At 40.1% G+C, this 12,937-nt stretch overlaps 1 protein-coding gene and 1 long non-coding RNA gene across 2 annotated transcripts in view; one reads left to right on the forward strand and one right to left on the reverse strand.

Moving 5' to 3' along the window:
- The window catches only part of LOC137795966 (uncharacterized), a 41,124-nt gene extending 38,303 nt beyond the window's left edge, over positions 1–2,821 (forward strand). The window contains exon 3 of the long non-coding RNA XR_011078564.1: positions 2,723–2,821. This is a non-coding gene — a long non-coding RNA (uncharacterized lncRNA). The remainder of the gene's footprint in view (positions 1–2,722) is intronic.
- A 123-nt stretch (positions 2,822–2,944) lies between these two features.
- LOC137795962 (immunoglobulin-like and fibronectin type III domain-containing protein 1) lies at positions 2,945–12,921 on the reverse strand. Its single transcript, XM_068593568.1, has 23 exons — positions 10,382–12,921; positions 10,097–10,219; positions 9,862–9,998; positions 9,612–9,711; positions 9,476–9,517; positions 9,350–9,392; positions 9,094–9,277; positions 8,886–8,999; positions 8,603–8,765; positions 8,205–8,477; positions 7,592–8,101; positions 7,378–7,502; positions 7,149–7,290; positions 6,736–7,029; positions 6,326–6,622; positions 6,062–6,241; positions 5,853–5,981; positions 5,459–5,767; positions 5,287–5,372; positions 4,940–5,132; positions 4,368–4,664; positions 3,541–3,867; positions 2,945–3,446 (listed from the first exon to the last, which is right to left on the reverse strand). The coding sequence occupies exons 1-23, from the start codon at positions 10,431–10,433 to the stop codon at positions 3,442–3,444; spliced, it is 4,125 nt and encodes a 1,374-aa protein (XP_068449669.1). The 5' UTR covers positions 10,434–12,921; the 3' UTR covers positions 2,945–3,441.
- Between the last annotated feature and the right edge of the window lie 16 nt (positions 12,922–12,937).

The raw sequence follows: 12,937 nt of genomic DNA on the forward strand, positions 1-12,937 counted from the left end.
AGTAACTATTATACACTTAACAATTAATGCAGCATTGCTGGTTCAGACCTCCATCATAAGAACAAAATATATCGCTGTTTTTCTGCTTGTAATTCAAAACATGTGAAATGCTTATTAACAATCCAAGATGTATTGTATATCTGTTCTACACACTTCACCTTGAAGATATCAACCTAAACGTGAGAAGGCCTTGAGATTCCTCATGGCGTCTGTGTCGCCTGCACTTGAAACCAGCAGCCAGTTATTGTGGTCTTAGTAATAACAGAGCTATGCTCAGTCTGAGCACGATTATGTGTGCGCGGATATTTCAAGCGGTGTAATTAAAGTGAATGCGTGGGACAGGAACTATGACTGTTCTCAGGCATGGGAAGCTGATACGACAGGCTTGATGTTCCTGAAGGCATTTACTACCCAAGGTCACTGAAGTCAGCAGCTTTACATTCTACCCTGCAAAAGAAGGACAAAACCACCGGACAACACACAACACAACAGCGCGCAGCATGGACAAAGGTAACCCCACACGGGTGTTAGCAACGTGGCAATGTACACTGCACTGGCCTAATTGGTCATTAAACCTAAACTTCAATAAAATTGCAAAAAGATTTGAACCTAGTGTGGAAAAAAACATCGACTGCGTCGAAGTTTTTTATGTTGTAAAAGGAAGGTTTCTTTCATCATGTCCGATTGAAGCAAACCTCTTTTGCACTGTATGTTAGCAACATCTTTATTTCTTTCTTTATCATTTACTACACGTAGTAGTGAAATGCTATTGACATGTGGTTTGAGGCTTTTAAATGTGAAATCAGAGCGCAATAAACTTCCAGTTAATAAGTGTGTCTAAAATAACCGGATGCCATGCGGCGATAATACGAGTGTGTTCTAAGACTTAACACAGGATGATGCACAGTTGTTTGCAAGGTTGCACTTAGTCATGCGCGCGACATGTTTTTCCTTTATGACTTTCTATAATAGACCCCCAATATACTCTGAAAGCATTGCAAACGCATGAGGCGGGCGGAGAGAAATTTGAAGCCATGCAACAGGTGGCAAAGCAGAAGCTGGGAACAAAACGGAAAGGAGCAATAAATGTCTCGCTGTATGCCGGCTGTTTGTGGTTCACTAGATGGGATTAGTGGGAATTTTTAATGGGATGAATGTAGCCAAAAATAATTTTCACAAGTGTGTAGGAAACTACTTGGTAGACATCTTAGAGATATGCAAATTGGAACTTGATTCTTACAATAAAAATATTTTTTCGGGGCAAGCATTTGGTGTTGGAAATAACAAATAATTGTTGATTGTGCCTGAAGGCCACACTAATATTGACATTTTGGAGCATGGGATTTTTAGGCATGATTTCTGTTTCTTTGTTCTAAAACCAAGCAGATGAAGGTCTGTTGGTCCGGCGCTTTGTGGCAAAGTGACATATTTCAACGATGTTTAGATGTATAACCACGATGTTGATACTTTTATTTTTTATTTAACAGCAACTCAACTCAACTTTTCAGCAAGAATTTGATGCATTGACATTGTATTTGACGAAAACATTCACGGTGCCCAGATGATGAATCCTAATGACTTCATAGGTCCTGTGACCTTTCCTCCAGCACCTACTGTAAGGTTGACATCTGGCTCTACAACTCTTTGTTGTGTTGCACTCAGGTTAAGATGTTCATTTCTTGTCTGGAACGTGGAAGAAAATTTGATTTGCCCCACTGGATCAGTTCAAATTAATCAAAAAATGTAAATATTGTTTGTCTTCATGTTATGTGTCACCATTTTTACATTTCTTAACCATTTTTTTTTTTTTGACATTTACTGATGTTTTCTTATTTGTTATTGGCTCTTAGGTAAAACCTGAATCTATGCATACTCTATTTGTAATTGTGTTTTCTTTAATTCTATAGCTGTATGAAACAAACACTACACTTACACGTCCAAAATGATGGAGTAATAACACCTCATGCTCGGTTGGTGTAGAACTAAAAGCCCTGCAAAAATATGTGTTTTTTCTTGTCTTGGCACTCTTTACTTAATTCCCTAAACCTTTCCTTTCAATGTATATATGTGCACACCATCCTGCAGTCTCACTCCCTTTTATGGGGATTGGCAGGGCCTTTACCTGTGCTATTTTTATTTATTCATTCTAAGAATAAACAATCTGTTATTTCACGATCTGCTGGATACCGGCTCACGAGGTGCAGCAAGAGAGGATTGTATTATCCCACCCAGGAAGAGTGCTTTCAGTCAGTCAGCATTTTCTGTGCAACCTGTACTAGACTGGAACTCCATTCCAGGGACTATTCGAGATGTACTCGCATAGTTTTAAGGCACAACTAAATAAATGGTTGATTGGTGCCCAGAACTGCTCCTTGCCTTCCTCAATCTGTCCGTTTTTGTTGTCCGCTGTCTGTCTTGACTTTGCCCGTTGACCATAATCTAACCTGCATGTCTTTTATTGCTTTTTTTTTTTAGCTGTGTTTGTTGTTCATGGCTTCTGAAAGCGTCAACATTTCATAATCCTTGTACATTTATTTTTATTTGAATTTGTAGGTTTGTTTTAGTTTTTTTTAACATCTGCCTCGGGGCTACGGATGGAAAACAGCTTCTTAGCTAACTCTGTCACTTTGAACAGAAATGTTTTCATTAATGTGCATTGTCCCCTTATCTAACCATTAGCAAGAAAACTGGCAAACTTGTTTTTCTCTTGTTTTTTCTAAAGGACCTTTCTCAAGAGAAAGAACCGGGTTTGGAAGATTCTGGAGGAGGCGGCAGATGTGGAGTAATAGCATATGAGCGTTAGCATTTAGCTCAAAACAAGTACAGCCACACAGGTACAGTGTCTGTAGACTTTAATCTTGGTAAACTGGACATCAAGTGAGGGGCTCCTGATTCAATTTAGGCTAAAGATTGACAAGTAAGACAGTTTAGTGTTCAACGGGAAGGCTTTATTTACATTTTGAGCATCATTAATAATTTAAACAGGAAATATGCTAACACTGAAACATACGCTGTTATAGCCATATTGCATATCTGCACATTTCCATGAGGAAGTCAACTAAATGTTTTTGTTTCCTTTTCATGAAACCGCAGAGGAAAAAAGAGTCCAATGAATAAACACGTTTGGTAAAAGATTAGCATGTAATTAATGTTGAATCCCAAATGTCTCCTTTTCAAAGTGCTCTTTGCATCCAGCTGATACATTTAGTAAAATCTACACTCAAATACAACTATTGAAATCGAGTTTCATCCAGCCCATTTGTTTAGATTTAAACACCAAGAGCTCTTTCCTTCTCTCTTGCATCCTTAATTTCTTCTCCACAGTTTATTGAAACCCAGTAATACTGTAATTCCCAAAAAGCAGGTTTCAAAATTGGCAAAGGGTTCGTTCATCTTAAATGGAACATGGCGTCTTCAGGAGTTCAGGCCCACTGCATCCTCCTAATCTGAAGGAGGATGTAGAGAAGAGAATTATTCAAACATGTAGCCAGAGGAGTAGAAAATTAAGCTGTAACAAATACATTTGAATGTGTTTTTTACCTTGAACAACAAGTTTAGTTGAACACTCCATTCTTCCCAGAGGGTTTTCTGCAGTGACTGTGTAATCCCCGCTGTCCTTCGGGCCAACTTTAAGTATCACCATGGAGCAGACGCCACATGTGTTCGTGATGTAGTAGTTGGTGTTGGTGTTGAGGCTGATGTTGTTTCTGTACCAGGTGACATGGGGTTTAGGGTCTCCTGTCACAGCACAGCTCATGTAGCACTCGTAGCTCTCTGGACTTTTGTGCATTTTTAGCGGAACAGAGAAAGAGGGGGGCGTCTCGAAGCAGCAGTTTTTAGTGGCAGGAAAGTTCAAAGAAAATGTTTCTGGAAGGATACAAGAGAAAGAAAATATAAATTAATCCAGAGTAGTCTATTGCTTTAGTCTCTTTCGTCAGTTTTTTTTTTTTGACTAACTTGACTCCTCTATTGCAGGATATGTAGCCATATAAAATGCAGTACCGTATCGTCAATAATGTACTGTTCAAGGGCGTTGAGCTCGACGCGCAGGGCCGGCAAACCCTTGAACTATTATCTTTTCTAAATATGATATGTGGATTTTTTTTTGGACTGAACTGATTGACTTGTTTATTTAGATTTGGGTTGATGTCTTTTCATCTGCACTAGGGTTGCAACTAACAATACTTTTGTTATTGTAGATTAATCTGTTTGGTCTAAGAAATTGTGAAAAAATGGCCACCACAAGATTTGAGAGCCTATATGATGGATACATGGTTGCCCTTTTATTCTCAGTTGATCAACTAATTTAACACCAAACTACTTGTTTCTGCAAAATACACAATTTGTATCACTTTTGTGAAACCTGCCTTTTCTCCTCTTCACTTCCCAGGTCGGGGACTCGGAAGGTTTCGAAAGTCCCATGTCATTCTTGGTGTATACCCGGAAGTTATACTGCCTCCCCGGCATAATGTTGATGACGGTGAACTTGTTATTGAAGAGATGGTCCGCCACAGTGTGCCAAGAACGCTTCACAGAGTCTCGCTTGGTGATCACGTAGTGCAGCCTGTCGTCTTTCTTCTCATCCGGAGACGGAGTCCAGGACACCGTCACCGTTCCCAACACGTTCTCCTCCAGCTCCACGGGGCCTGGAGGCTTGGGCTCATCTGGAAATGGGTAGGACAATATGTTTGTTATCTTGCTCTTAGTGTTGCTCTCGATACTTTCTCAACCCATGGCTTAATATGTTGTCTACACAATATTTTGAATATATTGTAGGCATGCACAATTTATTTAGCACTGATTACTTTTTAGAAGCATATTACTTCCTCCAAAACTTTGTAATTGTCTTAAAAAGATAATGTAAATTCCTTGATCATTGGTACTCTTTATGGTGTTATATTTGTTAGGGATTAGTTTAAATATTCCTTTTTCACTCTACCTGTCACTCGTATCTCAACACTTGAGGTCTCCTGACCAACGATGTTCTTGACAATGATGGTATAGATCCCAGTGTCATGGCGCTCTGCTGTGGGGATCATTAGCTGCGATGATGTGTCTGTGTTGTGCACCGTCACATGCTTGGCGACAGGAACACCATCCTTGAGCCATTTGATGGCTGGTATTGGAGAGGCCTGCCAACAACAGGAGATACAGTGCTAAGACGTGGGTTGATGCTTTTTTTTGGAGAGTGTCTAATCTGACACTTTAAACCTACATAAAGAACATTGAACCACACAACTTGGTGTTTGTATGCTTCTAGGGTTTCGTTTAAATGTAATACTGAACCTGAAAGTTGAAGTTGACTCGAGCAGAGTTCCCAGCTTTCATCACTATGAAGTTCTTTATGTTTTTGTCGGTGAATTGAGGTCTCACTGTAACAGTGTGGGGAAGGTCATTAAATAACGGTGAAATGTGTACATTTCTGACTGCAGACAGTTCACAATTTCCACTGACTCACCTGGAGGAGGCATTGCAATGATATAGTTGTTTAACTCTTGAGGCTCCCCGTCTCCACCCTCATTGGTGGCTAGAACTCTTACCCAGTACATGGCCATGGACTTCAAACCCATAATTGTATAGGAGCTCATAATGACAGCGTTGGAGTTACAGCGACCCCATTCTGGGTTTTCTGCTGGTCTGAGCTCCACAAAGTATCCTTTGGCCTCATCCTGGACCCCTTCCTCCTCTGTGGGTTTGGTCCAGGCCAGCGATAAGGTGGTGTATGTGGAGTCTGTCACCTTCAGGTCAATAACCTTACCTGGGGGCTCTGGAAGCATAAACATTCAAGCATTGAGATTTTCAACAATTAAGTGTTGAGATAATAATATAGCATGTATTGATTTAATACTCACTCTTTGGATCTCTGGCAAACACAAATATAGAAGGCGAACTTGGCTCTCCAGCTCCGGAAATGTTGATTGCTGACACACGGAACTCGTATTCGATGCCTTCAACAACGTCTTTCACTGCATAGGTTTTATCTGTCGGCATGTCAAACAGTATAGTTACGAGTATAGAATATAATCCTAGACTTTTGCACATTTTTCAATGCACACTATACCTTTGATGGGTTCATTAGGAGGGTTGACATGGCCCCACAGATTACTGCCGTTCTTGCGTTTCTCAATGTTGTATCCCAAAAGGTTGGTTCCTCCAGTATTAGTGGGTGCAGACCAAGCAAGATTGATACAGTCCTTGAAAGCACTTACAATTTTTGGTGTAGAAGGAGCTCCAGGGTATGCTGAGGGAGGAAATGAAAGAAAAACTGTCACTTTTAAAGTGACTCTCACTCAATACACGTCGGCATGCTTGTCAAAAGACTCACCTTTAGTTCCTGCCTGAATGTCATCTGTCTCCATCATTTCACTGATGGCTTGATCAGTTTCCGCCCTGATGTGGTAGCAGTACTTTCTGCCATGATCGACGTCACTATCCCTGTATTTAGGCTCTGGGCCAATCTTGCCTAATTTCTTCCAACTGTTTCGGCCAAGTTGCTGGCGCTCCAAGATGTAGTCTGTGATGGGGGAACCTCCATTGTCTTTGGGAGTCCTCCATTTGAATTCAATGCAAGTTGACGAGGCTTCGATAATCTCAACCGGGCCTAATGGGGGTGTTGGTTTATCTGTGGGGTGACAATATAGAGGACAAACACTCATTTCCACGTCTCTTATTTTGTATATAACCTTCGTACAACTGAAAACATGCAGCTCTTAACAGGCAGTGTCCAAACCATACCTAAAACAACAAGCTGCGTGACGGCTTCAGTTGTTCCACATTCATTTTTAATCCTAATCTTAATTTCTCCTGTGATTTTGCGTTGGCACTTGGTGAGCACCAGGCGGCTGTGTGAGGAAGACTTCTCTATTCTGATGTGGGTCTCCTCAAAGAGCTCTTCACCCTCATTAAACCACTGGATCTTCATGGGTTCCCGGCCCACAAAGGAGACTTTGAAGCTTGCATCTTTCCCTGTTTTGATTATGACAGGTTCTCTGAACTCTGCGAGGTCATCGGGGTTGATTCTTGGCGGATCTAGCAGAAGCAACAAACATTTTATCAGACTTTAATTGCTGAGCTGAAAAGAATAATGTTCTCCACATTTTCTGCTACTCTTTAGTTGGAGGGCCTCAAATTGATTCTGATCACGATACCTTCAACACTGAGCGCAGCTTCTGTTTTACGGCCATCAGCTTCACAGCGGTACTTTCCAGCATCATCTTCTTTACAGTTCTTGATAATTAGTTTGCGATAAGTCCCATCTTTAACAATACAGATATCTTCTGTAGCCGTTATCTGAAATGCATGCACACACATATGTAAACGCACTTAAATTTCAGAAAGTTAAAGACGAAAGCTGACCCTCGCTCAACTGCACTTCACCTCTTTCCCATCTTTGTACCAGACTCCATCACAGTCCTCACTGCTAAGGCTGCAGACCAGTTCTGCATCAGTACCAATGATTGTGGTTACATCTGACAGTCCGCCCGTGAAGTATACTCCTGGGTCTGAATGGAAATACAACAATAGTGTTTACAAGGAACAGGAATATATGAACAAAGAAGCCCCAGAAATGAATGACTGTTCTAATGCATACCAATGACTGTTTCAGGGACAAGTGGGCCTGCTCTCACTCTCTTTCTTTTCTCTTGAGCTGGCTCCTCTTCTTCTGTATCAGCAACTTCAGCAGGAGCCTCTCCCTGTACATCTTCTTTCTCCTCCTCCTCCCTCTCCTCCTCCTCTTCCTGCTCTTCCTCCTCCTCAACGGCGGTTGCTTCTGTTTTATCATCTGCCTTTGTCTCAGTTTTCTTCTGTGCCTTTGCTTTTGGCTTTGCTTTAGTTTTGGCTTTCTTCTCCACTTTCGCTTGGGGCATAGCCTCCTCTTTCTCAGCTGCAGCCGCGGCGGCTGCTGCGGCGGCTTCGGCCGCCGCCGCGGCTGCGGCTGCGGCGGCAGCTTCTGCGTCGGCCCTTGCCTTTGCAATCAACTTGTCTCTCTCCATCTGTATCTTCGCCTGTTGCTCTTCGGCAATCTTCAACAGGTCGGCTCCACCACCACCTGCTCTGGTTGTTTTGCGAGGTTTCTTCTTCCTGTTTGGATCATTGTCGGCTAATGAAAACAAAAAAGACAAAACAAGGATGATTTGTCGAGGTTTTCTGATACATTTTCAGTATTTGATAAACTTATGTTTTTTAACATGTGTAAACGGTACCTTCCACTACAAGCCAGGCATTGCAGGAGTTAAGTCCAGTCACAGCCGCATAAATTCCTTTATCCAATGGCAGGCAGTCCTTCACCACTAACGAGTGAATCAGCATGTCCTCTGACACAGTAATGTCATACTTCTCCCCTTGTTCTAGTGGGTTATTCTTTCCCATCCATTTTACTTTTTTCAGGGGCTGTGAGAGGACACACTCAAACACGGCGTCCTCTCTTTCCTCTGCTTTCACATCTTGAATCTTGACCAAGAACTCCACAGGGGGAACTAGGAAAATAAATACATTATTATAAACAATAACATGCTATTTTGCATTTCCTCTCTCAAGGCAACACGTGAATACGCAGCTCTATTTTTCAGTGTGTAGATCACAATTTGGTGAATCTTCTTACGTTTGAAGTCAGTCGAGAAGATCTTTACTCCATCAACCTCCACTTGGTACAGCCCTGCATCGTCTGGGTCGACACCATTGATGCTGAAAACAAACTTCTTTCCCACCTGCTTCAGTCCGTGTTTTACGTCTGTGTCCACTTCAAAAGGAATCATAACTCCATCCTGTTTAAACATAAGCAGTCGTACATGTTAGAGCAGTATGTTTCTGACTTTCAGTCCCTTTTGTTTAATTAATTCACCATTGAGGGAACAAAATTAACTATTTCAAATGAGACATTTCACCTTGAATAAGAAGATTTTGCTGGTTGGGTCTTTCAGTGACATTTCAAGTTCAAACTCTGCATCACCATCAGCCTTCAGTTCAATGGGCTTTAGGTTGCATAGCCTTTCAACAACCTGTATTCATTGGAGAAAAATACAAATTAGAGTTTGTACTTATACTTCAGCAATTATTGTCTACAATTATAGATTTGATCAAGCTGAAACAGACCTTTTCTTGCTCTTGCTCCCTCTCCATCTTCCTCTCACTTAGTTTCTTAAGCATCCCACGGAAATCAGTGACACCATAATGAGCACAGATGGACTCATAATCTTTCTTTTCTGAACTCATCAACAGTTCCCAAAACTTTTCATCAATTTCAGGTTTTTTTTCTTCTTTTGCCTCGATTTCGACTCTGCAAACCCCCCAAAAATATTAGTAAACACTACACAGTAATTAAACCACGCAATGTAAATGTACTACTTACTTATTTAAGTTCTTTTTGAAGTCTTCAGGTAGCTCTCTGACCGCTACAACAAAACCAACAGCATGTTAACAGCTTTTACTAAATGTCTGACGTTGCATCATTATACATTGGATGTAGGCTGTGTACCTGTTCTGGATTCTTTCATGGCTTTGCTCTTCTTAAAACCAACTAAAATGGAAGATAATTGAAGTAAAGTGAGGCATGTTATTTATCTTAATTTATTCTAAAACAATTTATAATGACATTAAAGTGAGTAACTGACCCTCAATAATATTAAGCGCAGCGGTCACAACCGCTTTTCCATATTCATTTCTAGCAAAACATTTGTAGGTGTCGGCTTGATCCGCCGATACATCAGGCATCTGTCAATCAATACATGATTATCAGTGTTTTTGGGAAGACAAAAAATAGTGCAAGACGGCCAACTGATTACTCCATTGTTTGATTTTTAAGTCTCCTTTTTAGATTTAAAGTTATTTGAATAAGCATTCATTGTGTCACAATGATCTTACCTGAAGTTGGCATTCACCACTCACTGAATCAAAGACAATTATGTTGTTTTCTTCATCCATTTCCCCATTATTTCTAACCCAGGTCACAGTCGGCGTTGGGTTGCCAGTAACAACTGCTTTGAAGATGGCCAATTTTCCTATAGAAGTGGCAACAAACAATCTCCCATTGATTTATTATCTTAAAAAAAATAATCTGAAGTTTACTCGTGTGATTAGAATGGGAATGGTACCTTACCTTCTTGAATAGTGAGAGCAATAGGTTTCCGGGTGAAATCCGGGGTGCTCATGCCTTCAGGTAGTTCTTCCATATACTGGGTGATCATAACTCCGGCCACCTTTGACCTCCTTTTTATTTTCACTGTCAATCAATGAGATAAGTTGCATTATTTACAAATCCAAGAGAGTGAATTTGATTTGGATTAATACGCCTCAGAAAAGGCTCTGCATTTAGCTTTCATCACATATTCTATTGTTTGTCAGTAATGTTGAAACATGGAGTGTTCAAACTCTCATTACTTACCCTGCCCCGGAGCCGTTGGCTCCTCTTCCTTTGATTTTCGTATTTTAACCATCTTGATCTTGACAACGGCTTTTTTTTAACTGCAAAAAAACATTACAATGCACTTCTGAAACACTTCATATAAGGCAACAGTTTTAATTAGTTTTCACTTTGATGGTTTCTTTGCTTGTACCAGGGCTTATCTCCCTTTGTCAATGCCCAACATATCCTAGAATCCCAATGCAGTCTGGAGCTGTTACTTGACCACTGTTGGTAACCATCTGTCTGACAGGCAGTCAATCTCTACCAGATGGTCTGAATCTGTAATGTTATCACATTGTTTTAACTAGTGGCTTAAGGCAGTTTGACTGTTTTTACAACACTTTGTCGATGCTTTTTTAAGTAAAGCTCGTCCTCTGAGAGAACATTAAGATGTAATGGGACACAATTTATTCCTCCCTCCAATTACAAGCGCTGCATTGTGGGACGTCACTGTTAAACTATGAGAGTAAGACGTGTGTCGCAAATGGTGTGAGGATGCATGTGTTAGTAACTCTATCCGTTCTATATATGAAAGAATTCCTGAGATCAATCCTTTTGTAGATTCCTGTAAGTGGATGGCCTAATTTGGCAAAGGCAGTAGGTCACATACCTCATAAAACATCTACCGTACTGTGTCATTACTCAGGAGGTGGCACACGTGGCTGCCTTACTGCAAATGTAGCATTAGTCACAACCATCTTTGTATCGAGGCATTGCTTTCTTTTTAACTCTGAATTATCTTAAGGTAAAAAGGTTAAAAACATTCTAAATTGAAATTATTCTGAAACTGTGAGATTGTCATTTTATTGATAACCTTTCACTTTAATCAATTCATAATTACTACAAAGTGGTATAATTTATCAGATGCCATGTTCCAGCCGATAGTCCTTTATCGTAGAGGCAAGCTTCAGTCACCACTTGTTTAAACAGTGTTTTTGAAAAATCAAATGCTTAGTAAGTATAGAAAAGAAATCTTTTTTTTACATAAATATACTCGACAGTAGTTCCTAAATTGATGGATTGTTTGTTGTAATCAGAACAAAAGACTGATGGACACATTCACATTGTGATATATGGCATTCGACCTTCTTTTATTTTAGACTCACAAAATGATTTAGAAAAGCATTGATTTATACTTGAGTATAAATCAGATATAAACGTGTACTTGTATTTAGGTATAAATCAATAGTTTAAGTATACAGGCAAAGGGTATGGACTTATCTATGTCCTCAATCCCATAGCTGCATTTAATATCAGAGGTGAGCATATCCTAAATGTGAAGTAACCCTTTGTTTATTAGAGAATGTTGCACCAATTTTATGTGCTTATATGTCTTTATAGTTTGACTAAGTTACTGCTACTGTCTCCTGTATTTTATTTCTTATCAATCAATTACTCTTTCCTCAAAACATGTATAATAAAAAAAAAATATTACCAATCATCATATTGGTTCTTATCATATCAGATACTAAACATTTGAATAATTCAGACTTAGGCTAACCAGTAAGATCGCATTACCATCTATACACTCATGCTACTGTCAGGTTAGCGTTACATTGGGAATTTTCAAAGTATTTGGTAAATGTACTTACTTTTTTTTTTTTTTTCTCCAAATGAACTGCTGTTCCCTGCTGTCAGATGCTGGCCGAGTTCCGGCTGATTCTTGAGTGTCGGCTCTTCCTTTTGAGAGCCAATAAAGTCTTTCACAATCCAACCCACTTCCCCCCCTCCCCCCTCCACTATGGCTCCCGGGGATAGGTTTACTCACGTGCATTTCAGCCCTGAAGTGCTATAGGATCTCGAAAAGGGGCGCCAGATCAGATGCAGGAGGGCAGCGCCTAATCCCTCCCTCACAACTGGAATTCCAGCAGCAAGGTGCTTTTTACTCAAAAGAGAAGTCTCATAGAAAGGGACATGGCAGTGCCATGGGATGAGCAGCCTCACCATTAGCTTAATTGAACATGTAGATTGCTGATATTCATCCCAGCCTTTAACAAGAGGTAGGTGCCAGTTCAATTTAATTTAAATTGTTTGCGTTGCATTAGTTTGTTTAACGTCTGTCCCAAAAATTGACAATTTGCATCAACATTCATATTTTCTTATTGACTCTGCAAGCTCAGGGTGTATCAGTCGAAACAAAACAATTGAAAACCTAATTTCTAATACAAGCGACGATTCTTTTGTTCTGTTTTGTTGGATTGAAACCCAACAGATGTGATATTTACATTGTAACTAGGACTTGACATTGAAACTGAGAGGCGTCATCCTGCACACGTCAGACATGTTTTAGCCTGTTGAACCTCTCTTCTTCAGTGACTCTAAACTTGGACTTGTCTCTGACCTCACAAAAAATATGCACAGAGTGGTAATTCAAGAAGACTAGACATAAATTATTCGCATAAACCTTTATGGAGGTGAACAAGTGGTATGAAGTTTGATACTTGCTTGCTATGTCTGAATATGTGCTCCAGTGTATGCTCATACATGGATATAATGTATATACATTTTTAGTTGAACTTTTTCTTTTTTTTTTAT

This window comes from Clinocottus analis, unplaced genomic scaffold, assembly GCF_023055335.1.
Source record: "Clinocottus analis isolate CAN_PGR_092001 unplaced genomic scaffold, fCliAna1.0.p SCAF_3, whole genome shotgun sequence".
Classification (NCBI taxonomy): Eukaryota; Metazoa; Chordata; class Actinopteri; order Perciformes; family Cottidae; genus Clinocottus; species Clinocottus analis.

Coding starts and splice junctions, on each gene's coding strand:
- LOC137795962 (XM_068593568.1), bottom strand. CDS start 10,433: ATGGTTAAAATACGAAAATCAAAGGAAGAGGAGCCAACGGCTCCGGGG. Junction 9,712..9,861: donor GTGGTGAATGCCAACTTCAG/GTAAGATCATTG, acceptor ATTGATTGACAG/ATGCCTGATGTATCGGCGGA. Junction 8,766..8,885: donor GCAAAATCTTCTTATTCAAG/GTGAAATGTCTC, acceptor ATGTTTAAACAG/GATGGAGTTATGATTCCTTT.